The sequence below is a fragment of the Microtus pennsylvanicus genome, chromosome 1 (genome assembly GCF_037038515.1).
Source record: "Microtus pennsylvanicus isolate mMicPen1 chromosome 1, mMicPen1.hap1, whole genome shotgun sequence".
Taxonomy (NCBI): Eukaryota; Metazoa; Chordata; class Mammalia; order Rodentia; family Cricetidae; genus Microtus; species Microtus pennsylvanicus.
In genome coordinates, this window is record NC_134579.1 from 46,578,412 (window position 1) to 46,603,714 (window position 25,303).

General features: G+C 42.8%; 1 protein-coding gene across 1 annotated transcript in view; it reads left to right on the forward strand.

Moving 5' to 3' along the window:
• Nucleotides 1–25,303, forward strand: part of Cfap44 (cilia and flagella associated protein 44) — a 79,657-nt gene that overhangs the window by 14,475 nt on the left and 39,879 nt on the right. Inside the window, exons 6-21 of the mRNA XM_075963435.1 lie at nt 1,686–1,788; nt 4,020–4,236; nt 6,413–6,527; nt 8,242–8,406; nt 10,377–10,532; nt 10,840–10,887; nt 11,306–11,405; nt 12,709–12,803; nt 13,856–14,065; nt 14,776–14,886; nt 16,685–16,843; nt 17,780–18,022; nt 20,284–20,429; nt 22,487–22,757; nt 24,169–24,224; nt 24,394–24,556. Of these exons, the coding sequence (XP_075819550.1) occupies nt 1,686–1,788; nt 4,020–4,236; nt 6,413–6,527; nt 8,242–8,406; nt 10,377–10,532; nt 10,840–10,887; nt 11,306–11,405; nt 12,709–12,803; nt 13,856–14,065; nt 14,776–14,886; nt 16,685–16,843; nt 17,780–18,022; nt 20,284–20,429; nt 22,487–22,757; nt 24,169–24,224; nt 24,394–24,556 (2,358 nt within the window). The remainder of the gene's footprint in view (nt 1–1,685; nt 1,789–4,019; nt 4,237–6,412; nt 6,528–8,241; nt 8,407–10,376; nt 10,533–10,839; nt 10,888–11,305; nt 11,406–12,708; nt 12,804–13,855; nt 14,066–14,775; nt 14,887–16,684; nt 16,844–17,779; nt 18,023–20,283; nt 20,430–22,486; nt 22,758–24,168; nt 24,225–24,393; nt 24,557–25,303) is intronic.

The window sequence follows — 25,303 nt, forward strand, 5'->3', positions numbered from 1 at the left end:
TAGCAGAAGCTCCCCTTAGTATCCTAACCCAGGCTCCATCTCCTAAACTCTGCAGTCAGGAGCTGAAAACAGACGCAGACTAGCGCAGTGTGTATGAACAGTCTCTTCTGATGGGAGCCTACTTTTATTTTACCTTTATTTCCTTGGCTCCTCATGCTTTCTGCATATTTGGCTTACCAATTAGCCAGAGTAACAAAGGAGTATAAAACTCTAGCCAGTTTCTATCAATATAAACATGACACAAAGACTTCATCCATGCCGTACTTTCTTACGTGTTCTTCTGTGTTGTGAAGAGCAGCGGGCTGCGTCCTGCCACCCGGCTAGCTTTACCCGAAATAATTACACGGAAACTGTATTCTTTTAAACACTGCCTGGCCCATTAGTTCCAGCCTCTTATTGGCTAGCTCTTACATATTGATCTAACCCATTTCTAATATTCTGTGTAATACCACAAGGTGGCTTACCAGGAAAGATCTTAACCTGCATCTGTCTGGAGTGGGAGATTCATGGCTACTGCCTGACTCAGTTTCTTTCTCCCAGCATTCTGTTCTGTCTACTCTGCCTTCCTAATTTTCTGTCCTATCAAAGGGCCAAGGCAGTTTCTTTATTTAACCAATGAAATCAACACAAAACAGAAGACTCCCACATCAATTCTGTGAGTAAGAATTCTTTCTTCTTACATTTGCAGTCATGTCTGGTGAGTTTGTTAAAGGTGTATTCCATTTATTTATTTACTTAGCTATTTTGGATGGCTAGAATGCCCACTGGGACACAAATTCCTCACTGCTGAGGCTTGAACATGCTTCCTCCCATAAGTTTATACACTGTAAACTTAATCCCCAATGCACTACTGTTGGGAGGTGAGGCCTAATAAGTGTGATTAGGCACAAGTATATTCATCTTATGGAGGAAATGTGTCAGCTGATGGTGGGATTTTATGAGAGCAGATCCAGCATGCACAGACACACACACGCATGTACACACACACAGACACACACACACATACTCCCCTCATATACACCTCTTAGCTCTCACTCTCTCTTGCCCTTCCAGCTTCTACCAGGGGATGACGCACACAAACGCCCTTGATAGATATTGTCCCTCAGTTTTGGATTTGCAACTTCTCAGAACAGCTAGGAAAGTTAATTCTGTCCATATAAGTAAGCCCGTCCTCAGGTAGTAAACGGGCTGAAACACACATCCCGTGAATGTTTCTGGATGCAACTACAATGACTTAGACAGGGTTTGGCGTCTGGCCCTGTTTAGCTCTTCCCACACAGCCATCCAGGCCAGCAGTAGCTTAGCACTCGTTAATAAACATAAATGTGAATTCAGAAACACTGGGTGGGGGATTTCAGATCCATGTTTTTGAAGAATCCGCCAAGAGATTCTGACATACACTGGAGATTGAAGCCGCCATTCTCACTATGAAGTCAGTACTTGTAGCATGAAAAACGATTGCTTTAATCAAGGACAACCTTATTATTTTTTTTTACTTTCTTTTAGTTTTCAGTTCAAATCATACCCATCAAGTGTTTATCAGATGTGCGTTTTTTAAAAAAAAATTAGATAGAAGTACAGTCCAATTAGCCAATTATATGATAACAGCCACTAAGTACTGCATGGATAGGGTTATCAATGTGAAAATTTCCTTTTAATATTTTAGAGAGATTCTGTTTTCCTAGGTTCATCCTGACAAAACTTACTTCATAGTCGCTGAAAAGGGCAGTTTCCCAAAGATTATCATCTATGAATATCCCTCTCTGAGGCCCTACAGAATCTTGCGAGGTGAGTGTGTGTGTGTGTGTGGGGGGGTGTCTTTAAAACCATCCACGTGAAGGTGGCCAGAAAATGGCTGAGACTCCAGAATTAGCCAAGCTTTAGCAGAGAAACAACAGCGAGAGGTAGAAAAGAAATCTTTTTGGTGAAATTGGCTTATAACTGTCATAGCTAATAAGTTTGGAAATTGGGGATCAGCCCCACAAGCTGGAGATCCCTGGGAAGGAGTTCATGGGCAGTCTCCAGGCAGAATACCTTCTTCTTCAACACCTTCCAGCTGATTGGATAAAGCCCACCTAGGTCTGCCAGGACACAGTCCGTAAAGTCACCTGATCAGGAATCCCAGTGGTGTTGGTGTTGTTCACACAATAGCGTCTGTACTGCTGTTTAGCTGAGTTACAAACCAGTGAAGGAGACACAGAGCACTAACCGCCTGTCGCCTTAAAGTTGGTTCTGTTTCCTGCGTAATAAATTTCAGGAGTCAGTGGTCACTTTGGGAGTTTTTCAGTGACAAATTGAAAATTGTAGATTGAGTTCTATCTATAGCAAGTCTTTCTCTGTACTGCTGGCTCCCAAATAGTGACACAGAGACTTATACATCATGAAAGTTTGGCCTTAGTGAAGGCTTGTCCCACTAGCTCTTGTCATTTAAATTAACGCATTTATTCTAATCTACCACCTGTTGTGTGACTCATTTCCTCAGATCTTTGTGCTGCTCATGATGCTGCTCCACATCTGGCTGGTGACTCCGCCATTTTTCTTCCCAGAGTACTCGTCCCCAGAATTCCTGCCTAATTATTGGTCATTTAGCTCTTTATTAAACCAATCAGTGTGCGCCTTGGCAAAGACATATCTTCACACCGTGTACAAATATCCCACACTTCCCCCTTATGTCTAAATAAAAAGAAAGTTTTTTTTATCTCTAATACAGTAAAACTAATACACAATAAGAACAGTTACCAAGCCTGGTGATTGAGGCACATGCCTTTAACCCCAAGATTCCTGGAGGCAGAGGCAGGAGTCAGGAGTCTGTGAGTTCAAGGCCAGCCTGGTCTACAGAGGGAGTTCCAGGACAGACAGAGATACACAGATAAACCTTGTCTCAAAAACAAACAAAGGACAATTATCCAGTCCATTTGTATTTGGCAAATTTGGAGAAATTATTTAATTATCTATCCTATCTTAGTTAGCCAAAAGTTTTGTACCTAATTTACTATTGCAGATTTGCTCTCTGTGCTTGACTTCTTTCTTCCACAAGATGAAATATATGTTTTTTTAAGGGGGGGGGGACTTTTCACCTTCCTTTTATAATCTTGCCATCCATTCTAAAGCTGCATGTCTCAGTTGGGTTTTTATGGCTGTGAAGAGACACCATGACCATGGCAACTCTTAGAAAGAAAACACTTAACTGTGGATGGCTCACGGTTTCAGAGGTTCCGTTCATTAAGGTCATGAAGGGGAGCAAGGTAGCGTGTAGGCAGACGTGGTGTTGGAGCCGAGAGGGCTCCAGGAAGTCAGCTGACTGTCACACTGAGTGAAGCTTCAGAAAAGAGATCTCAAAGCCCATCCCCACAGTGACACATTTCCTCCAACAAGGCCACATCTCCTAATAGTGCCACTCCCTTTGGGGGCCTTTTTCTTTCAAACCACCACAACAGGACTACTCTGTTAGGAGGGTTACGTGTGCAAGTGCACTCCCACGCATGCAGTATGTGTGATGCGTGCTTGCCTGTGCATGCATTTGTGAAGGCCAGGGCTGGATGCCAAGCATTTCCTCTATTGCTCTCGATCTTATTTTTGAGGTAGAAGCTGTCGCTGCACCTGGAACTCACCATTCCTACTAGGCTGGCTGGTTGGGGAGCCCTGGGGCTCCCCCTGTCTCTGCCCCTCCTTCACCTTATAAAATTGTAATGACAGCTGAACCTGGGAGCTGGGAGCTGCACTTGGGTACCCATGCTTGTACACTGGGCACCTCACCGATTGGACCATCTCCCCAGCACTCTTAGATTCTTGACACGTTTATATCAACACAGATCACAAGGGCACTCTCGTCTTCCTCCTCCTCTGCCTCCTCCCTCTCTGGTTTTGTTTGGGGACAGGAGATTCACAGCATAGGGTGGGCTTGATCTTGTTATTTTCTAGACATGTCCTTCCAGTGCTAGGGTGACAGGTGTGTCCCCTCTGGGGCTCAGCTTTCTCTCTTATTTATCAGACCCTCTCTCCCCCATTCGTCCTTGCAGATGGGACAGAGAAGGCCTATGCGTACGTAGACTTTAACAGTGAAGGGACCATGCTGGCTTCCGTGGGGAGTCACCCTGATTACACGATAACCATCTGGAACTGGAAGGAAGAGCAGCCTACCCTGAGGACAAAAGCATTTTCTCAGGACGTTTTTAAGGTCACTTTCAATCCCGATGATGATGAGCAGCTAACCACATCAGGACTGGGCCACATCAAGTAAGTCTGGCGCCTGACAAAGAAACTAATAGATATTGCAAGGGCGTTTTCTAAGAGGGTCAAAGACTTGGGGATATTTTTTTGCTACAGCTAAGGCTACACAGAGAGACCCTATCTTGAAAAACAAACAAATAAATCAACAAACAAAACCCCAAAAGAATTGTTTTTAAAATTAGGTTTCATTAGGAAACAATGAACTTCAAGACAGAGCAATATCACTTTTGGGTATATATCCAAAGAATGCTCAATCATACCACAAGGACGTGTGCTCAACTATGTTCATAGCAGCATTATTCATAGTAGTCAGAACCTGGAAACAACCTAGATGCCCTCAACTGAAGAATGGATAAGGAAAATGTGGTACATTTACACAGTGGAATACTGCTCAGTGGCCAAAAAAAAAAAAAAAAAAGACATCTTGAAATTTGCAGGCAAATGGATGGATCTAGAAAAAAACCATATTGAGTGAGTTAACCCAGGCCCAGAAAGACAGATATAATATGTACTCACTCATAGGTATCTTTTAGACATAAATCAAAGAAAAACCAGCCTACAATCCACAACCCCAGAGAACCTAGAGGACCCTAAGAGAGACATACATGGATCTACAAAGGAAAGAGAAAAAGACAAGATCTCCTGAGTAAATTGGGAGTGTGGGAGGTCACAGAAAAGGGTAGAAGGGGCGAGGGAAGGAAGGGATGGGAGTGGAGAAAGATGTATAGCTCAATAAAAACAATAAAAATATGAAAACCAAATATAGATTTATAACTATTTAAAACATGGCACCAAAGAATACATTTGCCACTCTCTATGTGTGTGCCATGTAACCTGAAGTGTTCTCAGAAAATGGAGTTGTAGCCTCTAAAAAAAAAAGAAAAGAAAAGAAAAGAAAAAAATTAGGAGATTTCACATATATTTTTTAAAATACTTATTTTTATTTTGTGCTGTCTTAATTATTGTTTTTATTGCTTAATTATGGTTTTTATATACCATGACCAAATAGCAAGTAGGGGAGGAAAGGGTTTGTTTGGGTTACATTTCCAGATTCCATATAAAATGACAAGATCAAGTTAGGATAGAATCTCAGGCATGGCTGGATCCTGGAGGCAGGAGCTGATACAGAAACAATGGGTTGTGCTGCTTCTTGGCTTGTGTCTCATGCTTGCTACACCTGCTTTCTTATAGAACCTAGGACCACCATGGGCTGGGCCCTCTCCCTATTGATCACTAATTGAGAAAACACCTTACAGCAGGGTCTCATAGAGACATTTCCTCAACCGAGGCTCCTTCCCCTCTGATGACTCCAGCTCATGTCAAATTGACACAAAACCAGCCAGTACGTAATTCTATGAATGTTTTGCCTCTGTGTATGTATGTGTACCACATGCACGCTGTACCTGTGGATGCTGAAAGAAGACCTTGTGTCTCTTGGAACTGGGGTTACAGGTGGTGGTGAGCCGCCATGTGTGTGCTGGGAACCACACATAACTTGTAGAACAGGGAGTGCTTGTACCTGCTGAGCCTTCTCTCCAGATCCATATGTGTTCTTTTTCAAATTAACCAATAGCTTACCTTTCCTGTATCCCTCTGCCTCCCTGTTTCTTTTAGTGTGCCTTTTGCATTCTGATTCAGGGGACTGGTCTCCCACAGCAACGCAGATAAGAGAAGGGCTTTTACATTCAGAGTGCTACCTTCTCTTGGTCTCCACCTAAAACAGTTCACAGTGTTTCGGTCACAAATTCCATAGGCTTTTCCAAAGCCACGCTGAGACCCCAGTGGCATATTTTACTTATAGTAGTACCCCAGTCTTCCTGACAGGCAATGTCTACTCCTGATCTTGTTTGTGGCTCCAAATCCCACGCCACCTTGTTCTGCTTCCTCGCTGGAATAATATAGACCACCTCTATCCATCAATTACTTTCAATCTGGTTAAAATTTTCACTCATGGCTGGTAACTGCTGCAGCAAACAGCACAACCTAGAATTCAGGTCTTGCAAAAGCAGAAGATTTCCCCCTCGCGTACCGAGTCTATGTTCCCTGAGAGGAAGTAGACCCTACATGGTAGTCTGATGACTCAATGCCATTACAGGTGCTTATAACATATAATTTGGGGTCAGATGGAAATGAAAAGGAGCCAACTGACTGATCCACCTGACTTCGCCTCTCTCGTTGGCAGATTCTGGGAGATGGCCTTTACTTTCACTGGCCTCAAGCTGCAGGGATCACTGGGGCGATTTGGCAAAACAACCACTAGCGACATAGAGGGTTACACCGAGCTTCCGGATGGGAAGGTGAGTCTGGCTGTGCCTCTTTGGTTGTGAGACTGTGTGCGAGCGATAGCAGCTGGACATGAACCACATAGTCTAAGACTGTTGATGATAGCAGATATCGTAATCATCAATAGAGTGCAGACCTCATCTTACCTTTCCCCAACTCTATTGAAATAAAATATTTTCCCTAAAAGTTTTGGAATCCATATGTACTCCCCATTTCCTGGTTTTGCTAAGTATTCTATGCATATGAAGTATTAACATAGTGACATGCCCGTTACTTTTAAATGACGTCATGGAATTATAATGATTTATATGATCTTTCTTGTTTTTGTCGTGATAGTCCAAGGGACTTGCACAGGGCCAAGGCTTTACTCCATCTTGTGTCTTTTGTTTCAGTGTCAGAATGTCATTCAGGAAGATGACGTCATCTTACAGAGATATCTACAACATTGTAGAATTGTAAAGCCATTTGTCAGTTGATTTTCTGACATTGTTAGTTCACTTTTACTCTTACAGTTCTTATGGCATTTATTTATTTATTTATTTTTGCCTAAACTGATAGGCACCTAGGATCCATTCTCCTTTAGCATCTTATTGGACCTCCTATTAGAGTGAGTTACACTGTGCTACTTGCAATCGCTTCTCTTATGCCAGCATGCAAATGTTACTCTAAGAAACCAAATTATCTGGTCATTTAAGTGAAGGACTAGTATCAGCTAGTACAATATATAGGAGGAAGTGAAAAACCCTAGGCTAGTCAGTCTAGCAAAGTTAGCGAGTTCCAGGCTCAGTCCGGGACTCTGGGAGAATCACAATGATAATAAGGGTGGGAAGGAAGACGCTGGTGTTGACCTCTGGCCTCCATGTGTACCCGCGTGGACACAGGCACCTACACACGCATGTACCACTCCCTTCCCTCCTCTGCTACAAGGCCTTAGGTGCTGGTTAGATTGTAATCCCAAATCTATACAGCAACCTTAAATGAGTCTGTCTTCAGACTCTGAATACTCGTTAAGGCAAACATCAGCGTCGCTTTTTTTTTAGAGCGTGGTGTGAACTGTGTCTCTGGAAGCTCAGTAGAGTTTCTGTGGAGGTGAGGGAGCATTAGCCATTCTAAATGATAAAGCCACAGAAGGAAATATTCAGGGTCAGGAATGAATATCAGGGATCTAGAAGATGGAGCAGGTTAAGACATGCTGGGAAAATGTGGACACTTTGGTTGAAAAGCGTGTTTGGGCCCTGGAGTGTGTGAGGAGTCTGACAGACCAGCAGAGTCATTGCATGCCAGGAGAGCAATGTTAGAAATGGGAGAAGCAATGGATATTTGTGGTCATAAGATTCCTGGTAGGCTGTCAGGAGGGAAATCTGGGATCCAGATGATGAGCTAGGAAGGAAGCTATTACAATCATAGAAATAAAGAGCTGACAGGGGCGGGGACGTCCTGCTCTGAGGACCAATGGAAAAGAAAGCCGGCTGTGTGTGACCAACGGTTCAGAAAAGAATGCCTTGTGAATTTGGTCACTGTAACCATTGAACAGTTAATTTCATCCGGGTTGAGGTACAAGCCTCCATGGTCCCTGGAGGTTGGATCTGTGGTGCTGGGTTTTTCTTTGTTTCAATGCTCAAACTTTATAGTTAAAAAAAAAAAGAATCTGAAAGCAGCTCTCACCTGTTTGAGGCCCACACACAGGTATTTAGTTCTTATGCACGCTTCTTTCTCCACGCCCGCCAGGTGCTCTCGGGATCGGAGTGGGGCAACCTGCTGCTTTGGGAAGGCAGCCTCATCAAGGTGGAGCTCTGCCGAACTGGCATGAAATCTTGTCACCAGGGTCCCATTAACCAGATAATGCTGGACGAGGGGGAAGTTATTACCGCTGGCGCAGACGGCTGTGTCAGGGTAAGGCAGCAGCCCTTCACTTAAGACTTGCAGATCACATGGGTGGTTTTGTCTTATAAGCCGCTTCGCGAAGGGGACCGATGGTCACTTATTTCCAAGACCGACTCATTTTAAATATTGCTCATATAGTAGGTATTTGCATTCTTGTCAAGCTTTCTTGAAACGTTGTGAAGGGATCTCTTGCTCTTGCGCTTCAGGTGTTACACAGAAGCCTCCGATAATGAAAGCTCATCTTAGCGCCACATAAACAGTGACCACACATCCTTTCAAAACGCCCACTGGGCATTTTCTAAGAAATGAAAATGCTGAACATTCTTTCTGAAACAGGGTCTCACTCCGTGGCCCTTACTAGCCTGGAACTCCCTATATCAACCAGACTGGCCTTGAACTGTCAGAGATCTGCCTGCCTCTGCTTCCCGAGGGCTGGGATTAAATGTGTGCATCACCAAGCTGGTGGTGAGAATGCAAGTGGGCGATAGTCTCAGAGGTGTGTGCATGGGGGCTGCTGTGTGTACCGGGGGTTGCTGTGTGTACCGTCCTTCCCCACGTCTCCTGGGTTGCTGTTCTGTCCTGTGCTTCCCAATCTCCCTGTATGGCACCTTTTGTGAACCATCACTGTTCTTAAACTCTGATTTGCCTTGCAGTCCCCTTGGTGCATGGCTTTCTGGGGCCTTCTAGCTCTTAAATTCCTTGAGACCAATTTGCCCTGTCCATATATTCTTGAATGTATGGGCTTCCCCTGGAGGGTGGTCAACTTAGAGAAGACTGTCTCTCCCTTTTCCAGAAGCTGTCAACCTCCAATAGCTTTGTGCCTTGGGGTGGAATTGTGTGCCTAACTCCCCGCACCGTGTTGGGATTTGGTCTGGCTAGGGCTTGCGTGGGTTCTGCACATGTTGTCCCAACTGCCATGAGTTCATATGTGCAGCTGTGCTTCTGCCCAGAGGATAAGATTTCCTTATAGCTATCCACCACCCCAGGCTCTTACTTTCTCTCCATCTCATGTTCTGCAACAATCCCTGAACCTTTGGGGAAGACTGGGACATATGGGTGTAATATGTTCCATTTAGGAATGAGCATTGTACAGTCTCTTACTCCCTATACCTTGGCCAGTTATAGGTCACTGTGTTAATCAAAATAAAAAGAAAATAAAGCTTTGCAGATGAAGACTGAGATGTGCACTGATCTATAGGTGTAAGAGTGAGTCATTTGGAAGTTGATCTAATACTATGTCCAGTTGACTGCATACTACTAGTAGGTGCTTTCTTAGAGCCTATAACCTCTCTAGGCATAGACTCTTAGCCAGATAATGGTGTCGGGTATGAGTTTCATCTTGAGGAGTGGGGCTTAAATCCGACCTGAAAGTTGGTTACTCCCGTGATGCCTGTGCTACTTCTGCACCAATGGCTACGTTTTCCCAGGCCAGTCATTGCTATAGCTCTCAGGGTTCACAGCTGGGTATGATTGATGCTTGCTTTTCTCCTCCAGTAACATGGACAGCACTTTTCAGCACTACAAAAGCTAGCTTGTAGGGATGAAGCTCCCACATCTGTATCAATTTGATTTTGCCATGTTGTGTGACTTAAGCATATGGTATCTTCAGCAACAGGGTCTCACCATCAAATTCTGGGGGTCCATCAAGGGCAATGGCAGTAGCCTGTGATGTTGGGTGGTCTATGGAGCCTCACGGGCCAACAACTCCAAAAGAAGTCGCTCTTATCTGACACCTCTTATTTATTCACCTCTAGGGTATAGTAGGGGCATTGTTGTTGTATTATAAACTACTTTTTTTTTTTGGTTTCTCGAGGCAGGGTTTCTCTGTGGTTTTGGAGCCTGTCCTGGAACTAGCTCTTGTAGACCAGGCTGGTCTCGAACTCACAGAGATCCGCCTGCCTCTGCCTCCCAAGTGCTGGGATTAAAGGCGTGCGCCACCACCGCCCAGCTATAAACTACTTTCTTGTTGATTTTGTAAGATATGGGACTTTGAGACAATTGATACGGCTGACATCATAGATGACACTGGATTGTTGGAGATAGAGCCTATAAATGAACTTCAAGTAGACAAGAATGTCAACCTCTTCTCAATGATAAAGATGGATGAAATTGGAAATAACTTTTGGCTGGCTCAGGTATGTTACAGTCTTTTGTTTTGGCTTTTTAACTGTACCAGGACATGAACTTAAAATAGAAACAAAGTTGATTGTTTGGACTAGAGTGCTGCAGAATCTTACAACATTCTGGGATTGCTTTGCTTAGTACATGTTTATAGTTTTAAATATGTAGAAGATATTTTTAATATATTTCAATCACACTATATAATATATGTAAGCACTAGATGTTATTGTTGGTCCTCATTTTAACAAATCACAGAAACAATAATTTTCATTTGGTGAACGTTAAAAATGATGAACTATTATTAACTATTTAATTTCTTAGGATGCCAGTGGAGCCATATGGAAGCTTGATCTTAGCTTTTCAAATATTGTAAGTGCCTATTTTCCTTATTTTTCTCCTAAATGCTATACCAAAAATTCTTTGATACTTTTTAAAATCCACTCCATCTTTCTCCACGTTAGGTCAGATGGAAACAGAACTATGTCATTCTGCATTGCACGTCTCCTAAACACATGGGTACCCATGTGATCCTCACACCTGCCCTACTGGGCAGGCAGGAAGACCAGGGAATGGCATTTGATGGGATCTGTATAAAATCAGTCATTAACTTCAGAGCCAAGACTCCATCTGGTTTTCCTAATTCTGACATTCAGCGCTTTTTCTAATACATCATACTTTAAAAGATTCTGTCTTCGAGTAACACCACCCATTGTGTTACAGGATTCTATTTATATTTCTATATTTAATTCTGTATTTGATATCTGGTATGCTCTTTGTCTGTTCTCAGACTCAGGACCCAGAATGCCTCTTCTCTTTCCATTCTGGAGGCATTGAAGGCTTGGCTGTTTCTCCTCTTACTTATCTCATGGCCACAACTGCCTTGGACTGTAAGCATGAACTACCCCCAACCCTCTCTGTGTGTTATACATGCATGCATGTTCATGTATGTGTATATATGTCCTGGTGTGTGTTTGTCATGCATGCATGCATGTTCATGTACATGTGTTCTGGTGTGTATGTATGTGGCAGCCAAAGAGTGACCTCAGGTGTCTTCCTCTGTTGCTTTCTACCCTATGTTTTGAAATGGTCTCTCACTAAACCTTGAGTTCACCAAATGATTAGACTAGCCAGCCAAGAATCTTCTGGGATTCTCTTGTTTCTGCTTCCCCAGCTCTGGGTTTACAGGCATGTTCCATCATGCCTGGCTTTTTCATAGATGCTGGGGATCCCAGTTCAAGTCCTCATGTTTGTGCGGCAGGCACTTCCCCGTCTGAGCCATCTCTCTAGTCTTGTAAATGGGAACTCTTAGTGACAATATATCTGGCCTTGTTTGTATGCAAATTTAAAGCATGTGCTATTTAAAGTGTTTGAATACTCTTCCAAAAAAGAAACTTGCTGAATATAAACAAGATGGATTTTGGAGACGGAAGTGCACAGACAGCAGCAGACACAATTAGAGATTAGAATAAAGACATAATTATAAATTGCTTATAAAAATGCTATTCATTTTAGTACCCACAGGCACGCCCTTTCTTTTCTCTTGACTTTGGGTATTTATGATCATGTTGATTGAGCAAAGAACCATATTTTGTTGGTCAAGCACAACCTGTGTCTCTTCACAAACTATCAGAGAGCCCATGAGATGGAGAAAAAAAAACTCTAAGGGAAGAGATGGAGAGGGTGACAGGAGACATGTGATGTGGACATGAAAGGACGAATAGTGGGGATAAGTGGAGACAGTGGGGATGGGGAGGAGAGCAGATGACGCATGTGATGTAGAAGAGAAAGGACCAATGCTGGGGATAGGTGGAGACAGTGGGGATGGGGAGGAGAGCAGATGACGCATGTGATGTAGAAGAGAAAGGACCAATGCTGGGGATAGGTGAAGACAGTGGGGATGGGCCTAGGAGATGAAGGAGAGCAGGTGATGTCTCTGTGTGGGCAAGATCAACTAAAACTAGTATGCATGAGCCTGCCACAAGGAAATCTGCTACTATGTATGCTCATTTAAAAATAATTAAAAAGAAAAAAACTAAACACAAATTTAAAAAGCTGTTAGGCTATCAGTTAATCTGATTTACAGCATTTAATCCTGTAAAAAGTGAGCCAAGATTTTTTCAAGATTGTTTAAAGAAATAATATGTCTATAATTTGTTTCTTTTAAAACTGTGTATGTATTTTTTTCTGTAGGTTCTGTTCGCATCTATGATTTTGCTAGCAAAACTCCCTTGGTCCAGATGAAGTTCAGACAAGGAGGTACTTCGATCACTTGGGTGCCCCTATCAGTAAGTCTGCTGTTTTAATCAACTTCTAACTAAAACAATGAAAAATATACTGTATTAGAGATATTTTATGAGATATAATTCTTTTCTAGCTCAGAACTTTAGAAGTATAAATGTTTCAAGTTAGTTTATTTTACCTAGAACACTGCGGAAATCATTTCCTGATTTCACTGTTAAGGGTTTGTTTGTTTTGATGAAAATCTATTCTGTGGCATAAAACAGCTCTGTTTTGCAAAGGAGCTATGCAACGGCATCTGAGCCATTGTCTGTCCATGCAACCATGCTTTTTACACAACACGGAACTATTTGGGGAGTGATTAATTATTATTGTTTGGGGATGAAATCACAAAGAAATTGGTTCAGGCATGCTGTAGATCTGGCTTTCCGTTATTGCTTGGATAAAGACTACTTTCAATGTACCGTGTAAGATATCCTGTGTCCTGGCGTCTTCCGAAAGTTTCTCCCTCCAGCTCTTATGGTAACATGGCTTTTCCCCTCTAGTCTGGCTCCCATCAGGCTGATTTTTCCTTGAACTCTGCACAGGCTCTGTCCAATATCAAAGGTCTTGCTCCTCGTTGCAATCAAGTTAGTTTGTGACCAGGCACCAGTCCAATCTCAGCTCCACCATCTTTGCCTGAGGGGAATCCTCAGTCTAGGTTGGCTTTATTACCTAACTGCTCTAAGTGGCTATGCTTCTTTCCTTTGTCACCTATGTTAGCTCATATTTCATACTCACATGCATGTTAATGGGGGACATCCATCTATTTGTGTTTACCCTGAACTGCTGGTGACAGATGCCTCTTACCCAGGAGGCAGACATGCTGTGAGTGCTTGCTCACTGGAAGCTTGACTCGCCATAGATTGCCCTGCTTGTGGTTATAAAAGATAAAGTTGCCATAACATGGAACCAAAGGAAATGCAAAGGAAAGCCAGCGCCATGTTATCAAAACTGAAACAAGATGTGGACGTGTGTGTGTGTGTGTGTGTGTGTGTGTGTGTGTGTACTGAGAATTTCCTAATTAAATCCAGGTCCCTGTGTTTTATTGTCCCCCAAGGTGAACTTCTCCGCTGCACAGCTTGTCATAGGATTCCAAGATGGTGTTGTTCGGCTTCTTGAACTTTATGATCCGAAAGGAGTTACACTTTTTGCAGGACGAAAGAAAATCTTAGATGCAGAGTTACATTTGAAACAAGTCTTCAAGCCCCATACTGCTGAAGTCACGGCTTTAGCTTATGATCGTGATGGGGAGATCCTAGCCACTGGGGTAAGGGCAGAATTCTCTCTCATTTCCTATTGGAATTCCACGTCTAGCTTCCCTTTTGAGTCCACCCACTCCATCGAGCCTTATTTACCAAAATTAGTTCACATTTTTCCAGTGCAGTATGTATAGAATACATGAGAATAATCTTATAAGTTGTAATGCTTATTTTAAATGAGTAGAAAATTTCAATCGGAAATCACATTGACGAAATCCTTCCAGACCCTAGTTTATAACATGGGTGTGTTCTTATAGAGGGCCGCCTTAGGTGAGGGTATAATTTTGGTGAGAGAGCTCTTATCTAGCATGTAGAGGGCTCTGCTTTGATCCTTTATACCCCCTAAATGCAACCCACAACAAAAGCCTGCTTCAGATAAAGGAAACAACTCTACAATCTATGGGTTATAAGAAGTGCACAGAAGCAGTGTGGAATTATTTTAGGGATTACATATATATGTGTGTGTGTAAACACATATATATGGTAATCACATTTCTAGAACTATGAACTGAAACACTTGGGAAAATGAACAAAATTTGAAATCATATATATATATATACATATATATATGTATATATATTATATTAATTTGGAATATGTGACCATTGTGTCTATAAGTATAAATCAGATAGACCACATGATATTAAATCTTTGTGCTCTGTGAACTTGCTGTCATAGTAATATATATTGGCTGTACATGTCTCTTTTTTTTTTCTAGAGTAAAGATCAAACTGTCTTCTTTTTTGAAGTGGAAAAGGATTACAAGCCAATCGGTTATTTTAATACCCCTGGTCCTGTCTGCCAGCTGATGTGGTCCCCAGCCAGTCACGTAAGTCATTATTATCGGTCCTCAAGAGTAAATCTCAGTGTCGTGCAGCTAGAGGCTCCCCATCCCCCAACTTTGGGCTGTACTTTCTCCATTACTATGTGGCAAAAACCCATCCCCAAGTTGCTCCAACTAATTTGCCACCAGTGTCAGCCAAAGACTGCAGGAAATAATCATTGGTCGCAGATTACTAGCTCCCCCAGAATATAGGGATGTAAGGGAATTCTCCGCAGCTCCTGAGGTGACTCTTATCAATGCCTTCTCCCACACAAGATGGCCTCCTTGAAACGGCACTCGTGTCCTCGGCGTCACTTCCCAGGAAGGCCAGGGCCCCACCAAACAGACTCTTCTACTTCTGCCTCCCTCCTCTTCTTCCTTTTACAACAGAGGAGCCGCCTCTCTTCCTACTTAGGGGTCATTCCGCCTCTTGTCTTTGGATTAGAATCCCTCCCTCAATGTTTTCTATTATTTCTCTCACTTTTCTGGCATATAAGTTTAGCCTTACCTGCTGCTCACTGGGTAATTTTCAGCAGTAGTCTCCACCACTTACAGAAAGCAAATCCGCTGATCCTGTGTTCTGCAGCTATTGCCTGTCTCCCTCCGCAGCACCCAAGGAGGCCTGACCATCCCAGAACGCCGTTGCCTTCCTTACCACTCCATCCTTCCGTGACTCCTGCCTGCCTTCTAGTTCTCCGATTCCACCAGGCAGCCCTTCTGAAGGCACCGCTAATACCCACCTGATTTCTGATTCTTATCTTCCTTGATATTGGGCATCATTTGACCCCATTGACCTTTCCTTCCCTTTTGAAATATCTTCTTCCTCTAACACGATGCTCCCAGCTGTTGCAGCTTTCTCAGCCAGTTGGTGTTCAACCCCTTAGTGCCCTGCCCTGTCTCTCTCTTCTCCTGCCACTTAGCTCTAGGTGATGCTTTCCGAGCCCCAGGACATTGGCCACAGTATCTCCTCTTTACAGAACAGTGCTCACACCTCGACTCATTTTATAAAAATGTCTTATTTAGCCACTCCTTCCAGATAGATGCCACCTTCTCGGGAAATCATGCACAACCCGGCAGTTCTTATGGTCTCTTGGCAAGACTTTTGCAATTACAATTTACTTTAATCTCTGTGAATTGATAACTGACAGGCTCTCCATTTGGAGCCAAATTCTGTAATGGGAGCAAGGACAGCAGCTTGTCTTACAGTCCCGTCTCTAGCACATAGTAAAATGCTGAGTATGTGGAAGATAAACAACAAATTATATCGAGATGGGGGATTTGCCAGATGTCCAGGGCAAAAGAAAGTCCCATGCTGGACAGACCAATCTGGGACCCATTTTGTGTGAGCGGATGTCACAGCTCAGGACTTCCTAAAGCGCAAGTATGGAGAGAGAAGAAAATTGGAAAGAGGACAGAGGCCTTGAGAGCATCCACGTTTAAATTACCATAGGAAGGCAGAGATGGGTTGTCAAGGGCTGAGAAGTCATTCACAACAGAGATTTCCTCAGCATTTCCAACTAGAACATTCTGCCCTTTAGGCCGACAGGTTTCACAACCGTGTATTTGGCTAAAGAAATAAGTTGTGGTGTCTCTAAAGGAAACAAATATAAATCTAATGATTAATAATTAAATAATAATAACTAATACTAATGATATGGTAATCATTAGTTACTAGGATTTTTACTAATAACTACAGTGGTGTAGTGTCTTTTAAAATGATTGTTATATTTTCCCTGGGTTATTAGCTTTCTGAACTTATAAAATTTGCCTATATGTAAATGATATTCATAACTTTCTGTTTAAGCCTGAAAGCACCTTGATGACCATCTGCGAGAATGGCTACGTCCTTGAATGTCAGAGTCCAACCATTAAGGACGTGGATGACCACGATATTGTCTCCTATGAAATCCAGGACATGGTCCTCAGATGCTTCCACTTCTCAAGTATCAAATCGAAGATTCTGGTATGAGAGGTCCTTGAAACATTCTCTCCCTTCTTTTCTTGCATTTGAAGGTGCAATACCCTATATGAGACTCTAGGAGAACACACGAGAAACAAAGGAAAACAGAAGGTGGCCTGAGGAGACTTTACCCTGGCAGGAAGGTGGCTAACTGTAGCAGAAGGCCGCAGGGGATAGACAGCTAAAACCAGTACAAAGAAAGAAAGGAACTTCAGGGCGTGGAGGGATGAGGGGGTTAAAAATGGCTGCCTGCGTGGAAATGAGTCTCCAGAGGATGGGATGACAGAGAATGAGAGGAAGAGAGGGGTAATAACGTGGGAGACCCTCGAGGGGCACCATGCAGACAGTTCTCAGCGTTTTCAGGAGGTGAGGAACGGTGGAATGGCAGCATGCAGTCTGTAGCAGAAGAAGCTGGACCAGAGTTCAGGTCTCGTTAGATGACAACTAAGCCACACCAGTCTGAGCCACTGCGATGCCTTTGGAGAAAGAACTGGTGTGAAGAAATCATATAAACTGGGAAGTGAGTTCTCTAACTAGGAGGTGGGCCGCCAGTGTTGGGGGACTCTACACTAGACAGTTGGTGATACTGAGTGCCTACATCGCAGGGTTCCAGGAGCTGGAAACACGTTTCTTCATTGCCACGTTGTTCCTGGATTGACAGTGGCAGACTTTGAGAGAAAAAAAGACAGCACTTTCCTCCTCTTATAGGTAGAATGGGCAAAATCATTTCAATAAAATGGGCACCAAAGAGATTAAGCAGAAATGATGCTCATCACAAAGATTTGAATTTTAATGATAAAAATATATCACCAAAGAGTCATTATGTGTAAGTGGTGTTGTTCTCTATCCGAGCTCTGCGTGTTTCTAGAACCCAAATTTTGTCTTGCTCAATCATAGAATAACACGTTTTTTTTAATGCCTACTATCTTTTTTAAAAAGAGATTAATGGAAATTGAAAGGAGGGATAAACAAAAGCAGTTGAAGGAGAAGGAGAAAGAAGCAAGGAGGAAGAGACTTGCAGAGGAAAGGGAAGAATTTGGAGAAGAGGGATTACTGGAGGAAGTGGAGGGGGAAGAGGCAGAAGAGGAAGAGGAGCCGCTGCCTGAGATCTTCATCCCACCCACCCCCTCTCCCATCCTCTGTGGCTTTTACTCGGGGCCAGGGAAGTTCTGGGTGTCATTGGTGAGTAAAAATTCCAAGACTTTCCCTCGCTCTTGTCCAGTCCCGTTTATCATCACTATTTTCCACCACACCCATTCTTAACAGGTTGAGAATTCAATTTTTAGCTATTGATGTAGCTGTGAGTTTTAATATAAGCTACAGTTTTTTTCTTTTAAATATCATCTTAGCATCACTTTTAAATACGTCTTCCCTTTGTATCTGTTGTCACTTAGCTCAGGAACACCAAAGGGGGAAAGACTCAGGAGTCGCTGGAGCAAGCAGTCCTCCCCCTGGATCTGTCTTGCGACTGCTGCTGTGGGTTTGGTTTTGAGTTTGAGAACAACAGCTTTTGTGGCAGGACTGCGCAGTGTCGCTCTGCTAATGTGCATGCTGTGTGGCATTTGATTGACAGGAATCTGTATGTTTTCAGGTGGCCTCATTCCACCCCAATCAAAATAAAGAAGAATAATGGATGTCACAAAGACTGATACATGAGAGTGTCACAATGTGTGTGGAAGGTTATGTGTCCTCCATTTATGTACTGTATAGTCTATCATGAAACATTTACCCAGTATACTGCAAAATTTTCCACACACACACACACACACACACACACACACACACACACACACACCCTCCCTAAATATGGGAAGATTTCTCTGAGCAAAGCAGAAAGTAGTTCAAATTTCTGGGTATAAGCAAATATCTAGAAAGCCATTTGACAGCTTGACCATGAAGCAAATTAATGGCAGCTCCCACAACGGCCCCCCATCCCTATCATCTCCCTAGCAACGGAACTCTAGGATTCCAATACAGTCCAGTGCAAAGCATATTTACAGTGTCCCCTTCTCGTTGGAGCAGGAAAAGCTAGCCTTGCAATACGCCCATGAAGCTGCAGGTAGATTAGTTCAGCTTCTTTGCCTCTGACCTCCCACTTGATCTGCTTCAGGCAGGAAAACAGCACTGCGTGCGGCTTACTCTTGACTTTTCCTCTATTTAAAAATAGGTCTTGAAGTGTGGGTAGCTCCCAAAGCTTTCAAACACGGGGTGTGTGTGTGTGAGTGTGTGTGTGTGTTTTCTGGTTATCTCCAGAGGGCAAGGTTATCTCAAACAATCCAGTCTGCACCGGCTAGAGTGAAAACTTAGTTTCCTGATATTTCAGCTGATCATTTTGTTACTTTTTCTTTGTTATTTGCTCATTTATCTCACGCATAGACATCCAGAACATTTAATTCACTTCCTTCATGAATGGTCCCATCCACATAGAGAAAGAAAATAGGTCAGAACTATGTAGCTGCTACAAATTATTAGTAGTAGTCTTCTCCTTGTGTAATGAAATGTGTTTTTCCCACGTTGCCTTTCCTGAACAATTCATAGTGTTTAAAGTTACCCCAAACTGCAAAGTAACTGTGAAAAAACATGATCTAAAAAGCTGGTGGTTTGAAACACTGTTTATGCAGAATACCACCTCAAGTCATAAAATACAGTTCACTAGAGACTCAGAGGGGAAATCTCTCTTGGGCTGACTTCTAAGTAGAAGCGAATCATCATCATAATTATGTAATTAAATATTAATGGGCAGGGGAGCCAGCCGTAGAAACAATACCTACCTCTAGCCATTGAGATCCTGTAGCAGAGGATGCTTTAAGGCATTGTTTTGCGTTTTAAATTAGAATGGAAGGTATCTTAAAGTTGTCTTGATTTGCATTTCCCTGATGGCTAGGGAAGTTGAGCATGACCTTAAGTGTCTTTTGGCCATTTGAAGTTCTTCTGTTGAGAATTCTCTGTTCAGCTCAGTGCCCCATTTTATAATTGGATTGATTAGCCTTTTACGGTCTAGTTTCTTGATTTCTTTATATATTTTGGAGATCAGCTGGCCTGGGTCTGAAAAACCATGGGACAAATCCGGACTAGCTGAACATAGAGGACAATGAGGAATACTGAGAACTCAAGAACAATCGCAGTGGGTTTTTGATCCTACTGCACGTACTGGCTTTGGGGGAGCCTAGGCAGTTTGGATGCTCACCTTAGGAGACCTGGATAGAGGTGGGCGGTCCTTGGGCTTCCCACAGGTCAGGGAACCCTTATTGCTCTTAGAGCAGATGAGGGAGGGTGACTTGATTGGGGGAGGGGGAGGGAAATGGGAGGCGGTTGCGGGGAGGAGGCAGAAATCCTTAATAAATAAATAAAAAAAAAATTAGAATGGAAGGAACCCTAACGCCCGAGGGACTCAGGTGTGTGCTCTGCTCACAAAGCACCTTTTGCTCTCTTCTGTCTTCCAGGGCAGCTACGATTCTGGTTTTCTCTATCACTGTCAATTTCCCCCGTTAGTCACTGGCGATAATTTCCAGAAGCAGGAGGATGAACCATTTGATTACCGCCTTCTTGAGGATACAGAGGACAATCCCATCCAAACATTCTCTTTCAGGTGAAGAGAACTTTAAAAAGCATTTTAGCCTACTTTCTTCATTTTATACACTCCAGACTCCCCTGTCGTGGACATGGGGCCACGCACCATTATGCTGGCTTTTCCCCTTCTCCATTAAAATGATCGAATAATTCCTTACAGGTATTCCCTGCACCATTTCCCCAGAGATACTATTCTTTCGAGCTGACAACAGTAACCATTGTAAATGGAATTGTCACTTTTTAAAGATCTGTTCACATGTAGGGAAACACACATGGTACCTGGTTAAACTAATCAAATGAGCCAAACAGAATTAAAGCTAGACATAGCTTTAAGATTATTTAAGCCCCGCAGGATTGGTGCCAGGTATGATTTCACGGTTCCTGTTTATCACATGGATCTGTCTTCATGTACGTAGAAAGACGTGTCTGCATGGTAAGCTACCAAAGGACCAGGCTTGCAGTGATTCTGGAGCAATGATAAACTGAACTGCTCTCCATTTAATAGCTGAGAACGGAGCACAGACGCCGGTCGTTGTTCCGAGGCCTGGAGACGGCTCTTCCACCCCATCCTTCCGTGTTAGCTCACAACTGCTCCTGTGACAAAGCCACTCCACACAAGTAGCAGAAACTTAACATTCTCACAGTGTGGAGCCTGGAGTTCCAAGTTCAAGGTGTTGACAAACGCAGTTCCTCAGTTCCTCGTGAAGTCCATCCGTGGCTTTCTCAAAGCTGCCTTATTCCCTCACTGGGCCTTTCCCATGAGCAAGGTATCCCTAGCGCCACTCTGTGGCACTGTTTGCAAGGACAGCAGCTGGACTGGGTTAGGATTTATCCTTAGGCTCTTATTTTAGTTTACTTGCCTCTTCAGAAGTCCCTAACTTGCAATTTAGTTCCACTCTGGAGTCCTGGATCTCAGACTTGAGCATATGCATTTTGTGGTGCGCAGCTTAGTTCTTAACGTCATTGGTATTTAAAATTAAACATTATTTGGCGGGTGGTATGGCTCAGTGGGTAAAGGTACCAATGGCCAAGCTTGACGACCAGAGTTCAATCCCTGGGACCCATATTTGTAAAGAGAAAACCAACCCCCACTAAGTTGTTTTCTTGAAGCATGGTTCATAAAAACTCAGGGTCAGAAATTGGGGTTCAACCTGAAGATCCAAAAAGCAAAACAGCCAGCCACTAGCTCCTACCTCAGCCTCAGTCTGGAATGGCCATCCCGCCTCCTGGAATTCCAGAATGAGACTGTGTTTGAGAGATGTTTCCTCCCGTTTTAAAATCCTCTCTAGGGCTGGGATTAAAAGCTTGCATCGTCTGGTTTCTATGGCAACTAGTGTGGCTACTGGGATTAAAAGTGCAGATCATTGTGGCTACTGGGATTAAAGGTTACCGTAACCTGGTCTGTAAGGCTGACCAGTGGGACTGTTTGACTCTCAGATCTTCAGGCAATCTTTATTTATCAGAATACAATTGAAATGCCACTACATCCTCTGACCTTCACAACCTAACTAAGTAGGCTGTGTCCTGCCTGGCTTGGGTCTTAGAACCCTGGCAGGGGATGGTGAGGGAATGAAGAAAAGACAGACACGTAGATACACATACAGTGAAGATGGGATCAGATGGGATTCTCTCAGGCTACCACTACCAAGTAAACTTGGGGTGTCAACATGTTTACTGGGTCTAACACCGGGAGAGGGGGCTCACCTTGGTAGGATCTCTATTGACCAGCAGGCTCTAGCTGTAAACCCCTGGGGGAGGAAGCCACAGACCTAGTTTGTTTGTTTGTTTGTTTGTTTATTTTAAACACACCGATCAGCCCACCATGCACATTCATCCTCAAACCTCAAGCAAAGCTTTGCCATTCATCTTGAGCCTGGCCAGTGTGGATAAGGGCTTGGCCAATTTCCCTTGGGTCAATTGGCCTTGTAGTCCTCAACAAGCCACGTCCGTGTCTCAATACACATCACCTCAGAACGTCACTCATCCAGGGCTTCCTCTGCTCCCTACGAATAGGTAGAAAATAAAGGTCATTTTCCAGTTTATGAGAATAATCCTTTACTCTTTTCTGTCTCCTAGTTCTAACCAGACTATGATGTTCTGTGGAATGAGAAATGGAGCAATTCGAGTGTATGTCCTAAATGAGGGTGATACCTCCCTGACCAGTTTGCGGGATTACTGGCATTTCAACGTGCATGACAATAACTACGGATGTGTTAAAAGCATTGCTGCTAGTTTCGATGATCAGTACTTGCTGACTGCTGGGGCAGATGGTAATATCTTTGTCTTCAACATTTATTCTCAATTTATAGCTGAGAAGATAGCCAAAGCCGAAGTGCCATCTCCCAGGGTATGTAAACAATTAGCCAATTAATTAATGAAGAATAATAGCCAACATTAAAATAAAGTGATGATATGATGTTAAAGTCTTTAAGTATTGAGAATAATTTAGACACATTAACCTTTTAATATAATCTTCTTGACAATAATCCATAGTATCTGTAACCTATCCCTTATAATCTAGTCTTCTCACAGTATTATAATTTTGACTTTTTGTTGCTTCTGTATCAAAATTTAATGGCACTGAATTCTTATTATTATTAAAGTTATACAGCTCCTCACTGCATCAGGTTTTCTTAAATGATCACTCTCTTAGACAATGTTTCTTTTTTTTTTCTTCAAAATGGGCAATATTTTTCAGGTCTATATTTTCTTTTTCCATTATTTACTTCTTAATAACTTCCAATAGACTTCTAAAGTTTTCAGCAGTGCCTTCACCTTTCTTTAACATATTAATCAGAATTGTCCCGAAGCATATTTTTAAAACTTCCTTATTGATATCTCCTGTCATTCTGTTTCATTGCTCTGTCTTTTGATTTTTTTCAATCAAATTCTATCCTTCCAGCACACCGAGATATTCTTTTATTGAGCCCTAGACATTTTATGTGAAAAAATCAAGGGTTACCTTGATTCTTGGCGTGTTGCTCTTACCTCCCAAAGGTTTATCTTTGCTTCTAGAAAGCAGACAGCAAGCCTAAGCCACTCTAGTCCAGTCAATAATAAATATGACTTGGAATCAGGCTTCGCTTCCCAAGAAGGAAATTGTGTTTTCCATTTACTCACACACTAGAACATAGCATCTCAGGATTTCTTTTTAAAAAATTTACATTTATTCTTTTTTTTTTAAAGATTTATTTATTTATTATGTATACAACATTCTGCCTCTGTGTATGCTCCCATGCCAGAGGAGGGCGCCAGACCTCATTACAGATGGTTGTGAGCCACCATGTGGTTGCTGGGAATTGAACTCAGGACCTCTGGAAGAGCAGGCAGTGCTCTTAACCACTGAGCCATCTCTCCAGCCCCCTACATTTATTCTTTAAAACCTTCATGCACTTCTATAATGTTCATATCCATTCATCACTTCCTCCCTGAAACCCCTCCATTGTCCCCCTCCCTGTCTCCCTTCCCATGTCATGTCCTTTTAAAATAAATATTGTTATTAATAACCCCCTAAGTTCATCTAGTGCTGCCTGTATCCACGTGGCTGTGGGGGCACCCACTGGGGACATGGGCTCCCATCAACCAAGTCCACACAGGAGAGTCAGTCTCCATCCATACATTACCAGGAGCTCCTCTGCCAAGGGTGAGGCCTTGGGGGCCCTTCCTCCAGCCATGATGGAATTTCAACTGACTTGGTCTTAGACAGTAAGTGATCTAACCACAATTGTTTCAAGCTGATGTTTTGCTTCTTCCTACAGTTTGGGATTGAGTCAGAGCCCATTCCAGAAGACATTGAAGATCCCAAAGCCTACAGGTATGGAACGTTTGATAACTACTGATCAGACCTAGGATTTTACCAAACTAACTCTTTGCAGAAGCTGACTGAGACAAATGTGTTTCCAAGTTATTGAATACTAATTGTTTCTTATGCCATTTCTCTAGCTGAAATGACTATTGTTTTACATTTTTTTTTTTGCTTTAAGTATTGAGAATGCCAGGAGGAAAAGAGAATATGATAAGTTAATGAAGGAAGTAGAAGAAATAAAAACCATGAAGAGAGAGCAAATCAAATCTTTGAGGAATGAATTTTGGAAACTGTTAGCAATGAATAAAGAATTACCGGTGCATATGCAGTTTCAGCGGAAAGTGAGTCTAAATGGTTGGCTTTTGTTTGAACATGTCATTTTGGGATTAGTACTACTGTTTTGTTAGCAACAATCACTGCAGAGAAATCACTTGTCAAAGTTAGCATCCATTGTCAATTTAGCACAGTTCCAAGTCATCTGAGTTCCAACTGAGGAATTTCCCAGAAGAGACTGGTCTGTGCAACATCTGTGGGACACTGTCTTGATGGAGATTTATGGATGCAAACTCAGTCCACCATGGTGGGCAGGGATAGTGATCCCTAAGCAGGTGATCTGAGGATATCTAAGAAAGCTGGCTGACTGTGAGGTAGAGAGCCAGCAGTAACCAACATTCATCTGACATTCCCGCTTTGCTTCCTGTTCGAGTGCCTGCCCTGACTTCCGTCATTAATGACCTATGACCTGGAAATATGAGCTAAATCATCCTGTTCCTCCCCCAAGTTGCTTTGGTTGTGGTGTTTGTCAAAGAGACAGAAAAAAAATTAGGACATCATCCTTAGATCTTCTTTTACCTGTCCAGTAAATGTATTTTCACCACCTCAAGGGCTATAAAACTTTACACAGTTGGGATGGAAGCCAGTGAACCTAAGCAGCACAAAAGTTGATTGCTGCACTTGGCTGCCTCTCTAATGTTCTTTTTCTGTATTCAGTAATGTGATAAAATAAAAATGCTGGCTGGAACCTGGCTTCTCTGTTGGGAAGGTGCATGTAGAGTTTGGTTCTGTCATTTCATTTTTAACAATTCCTT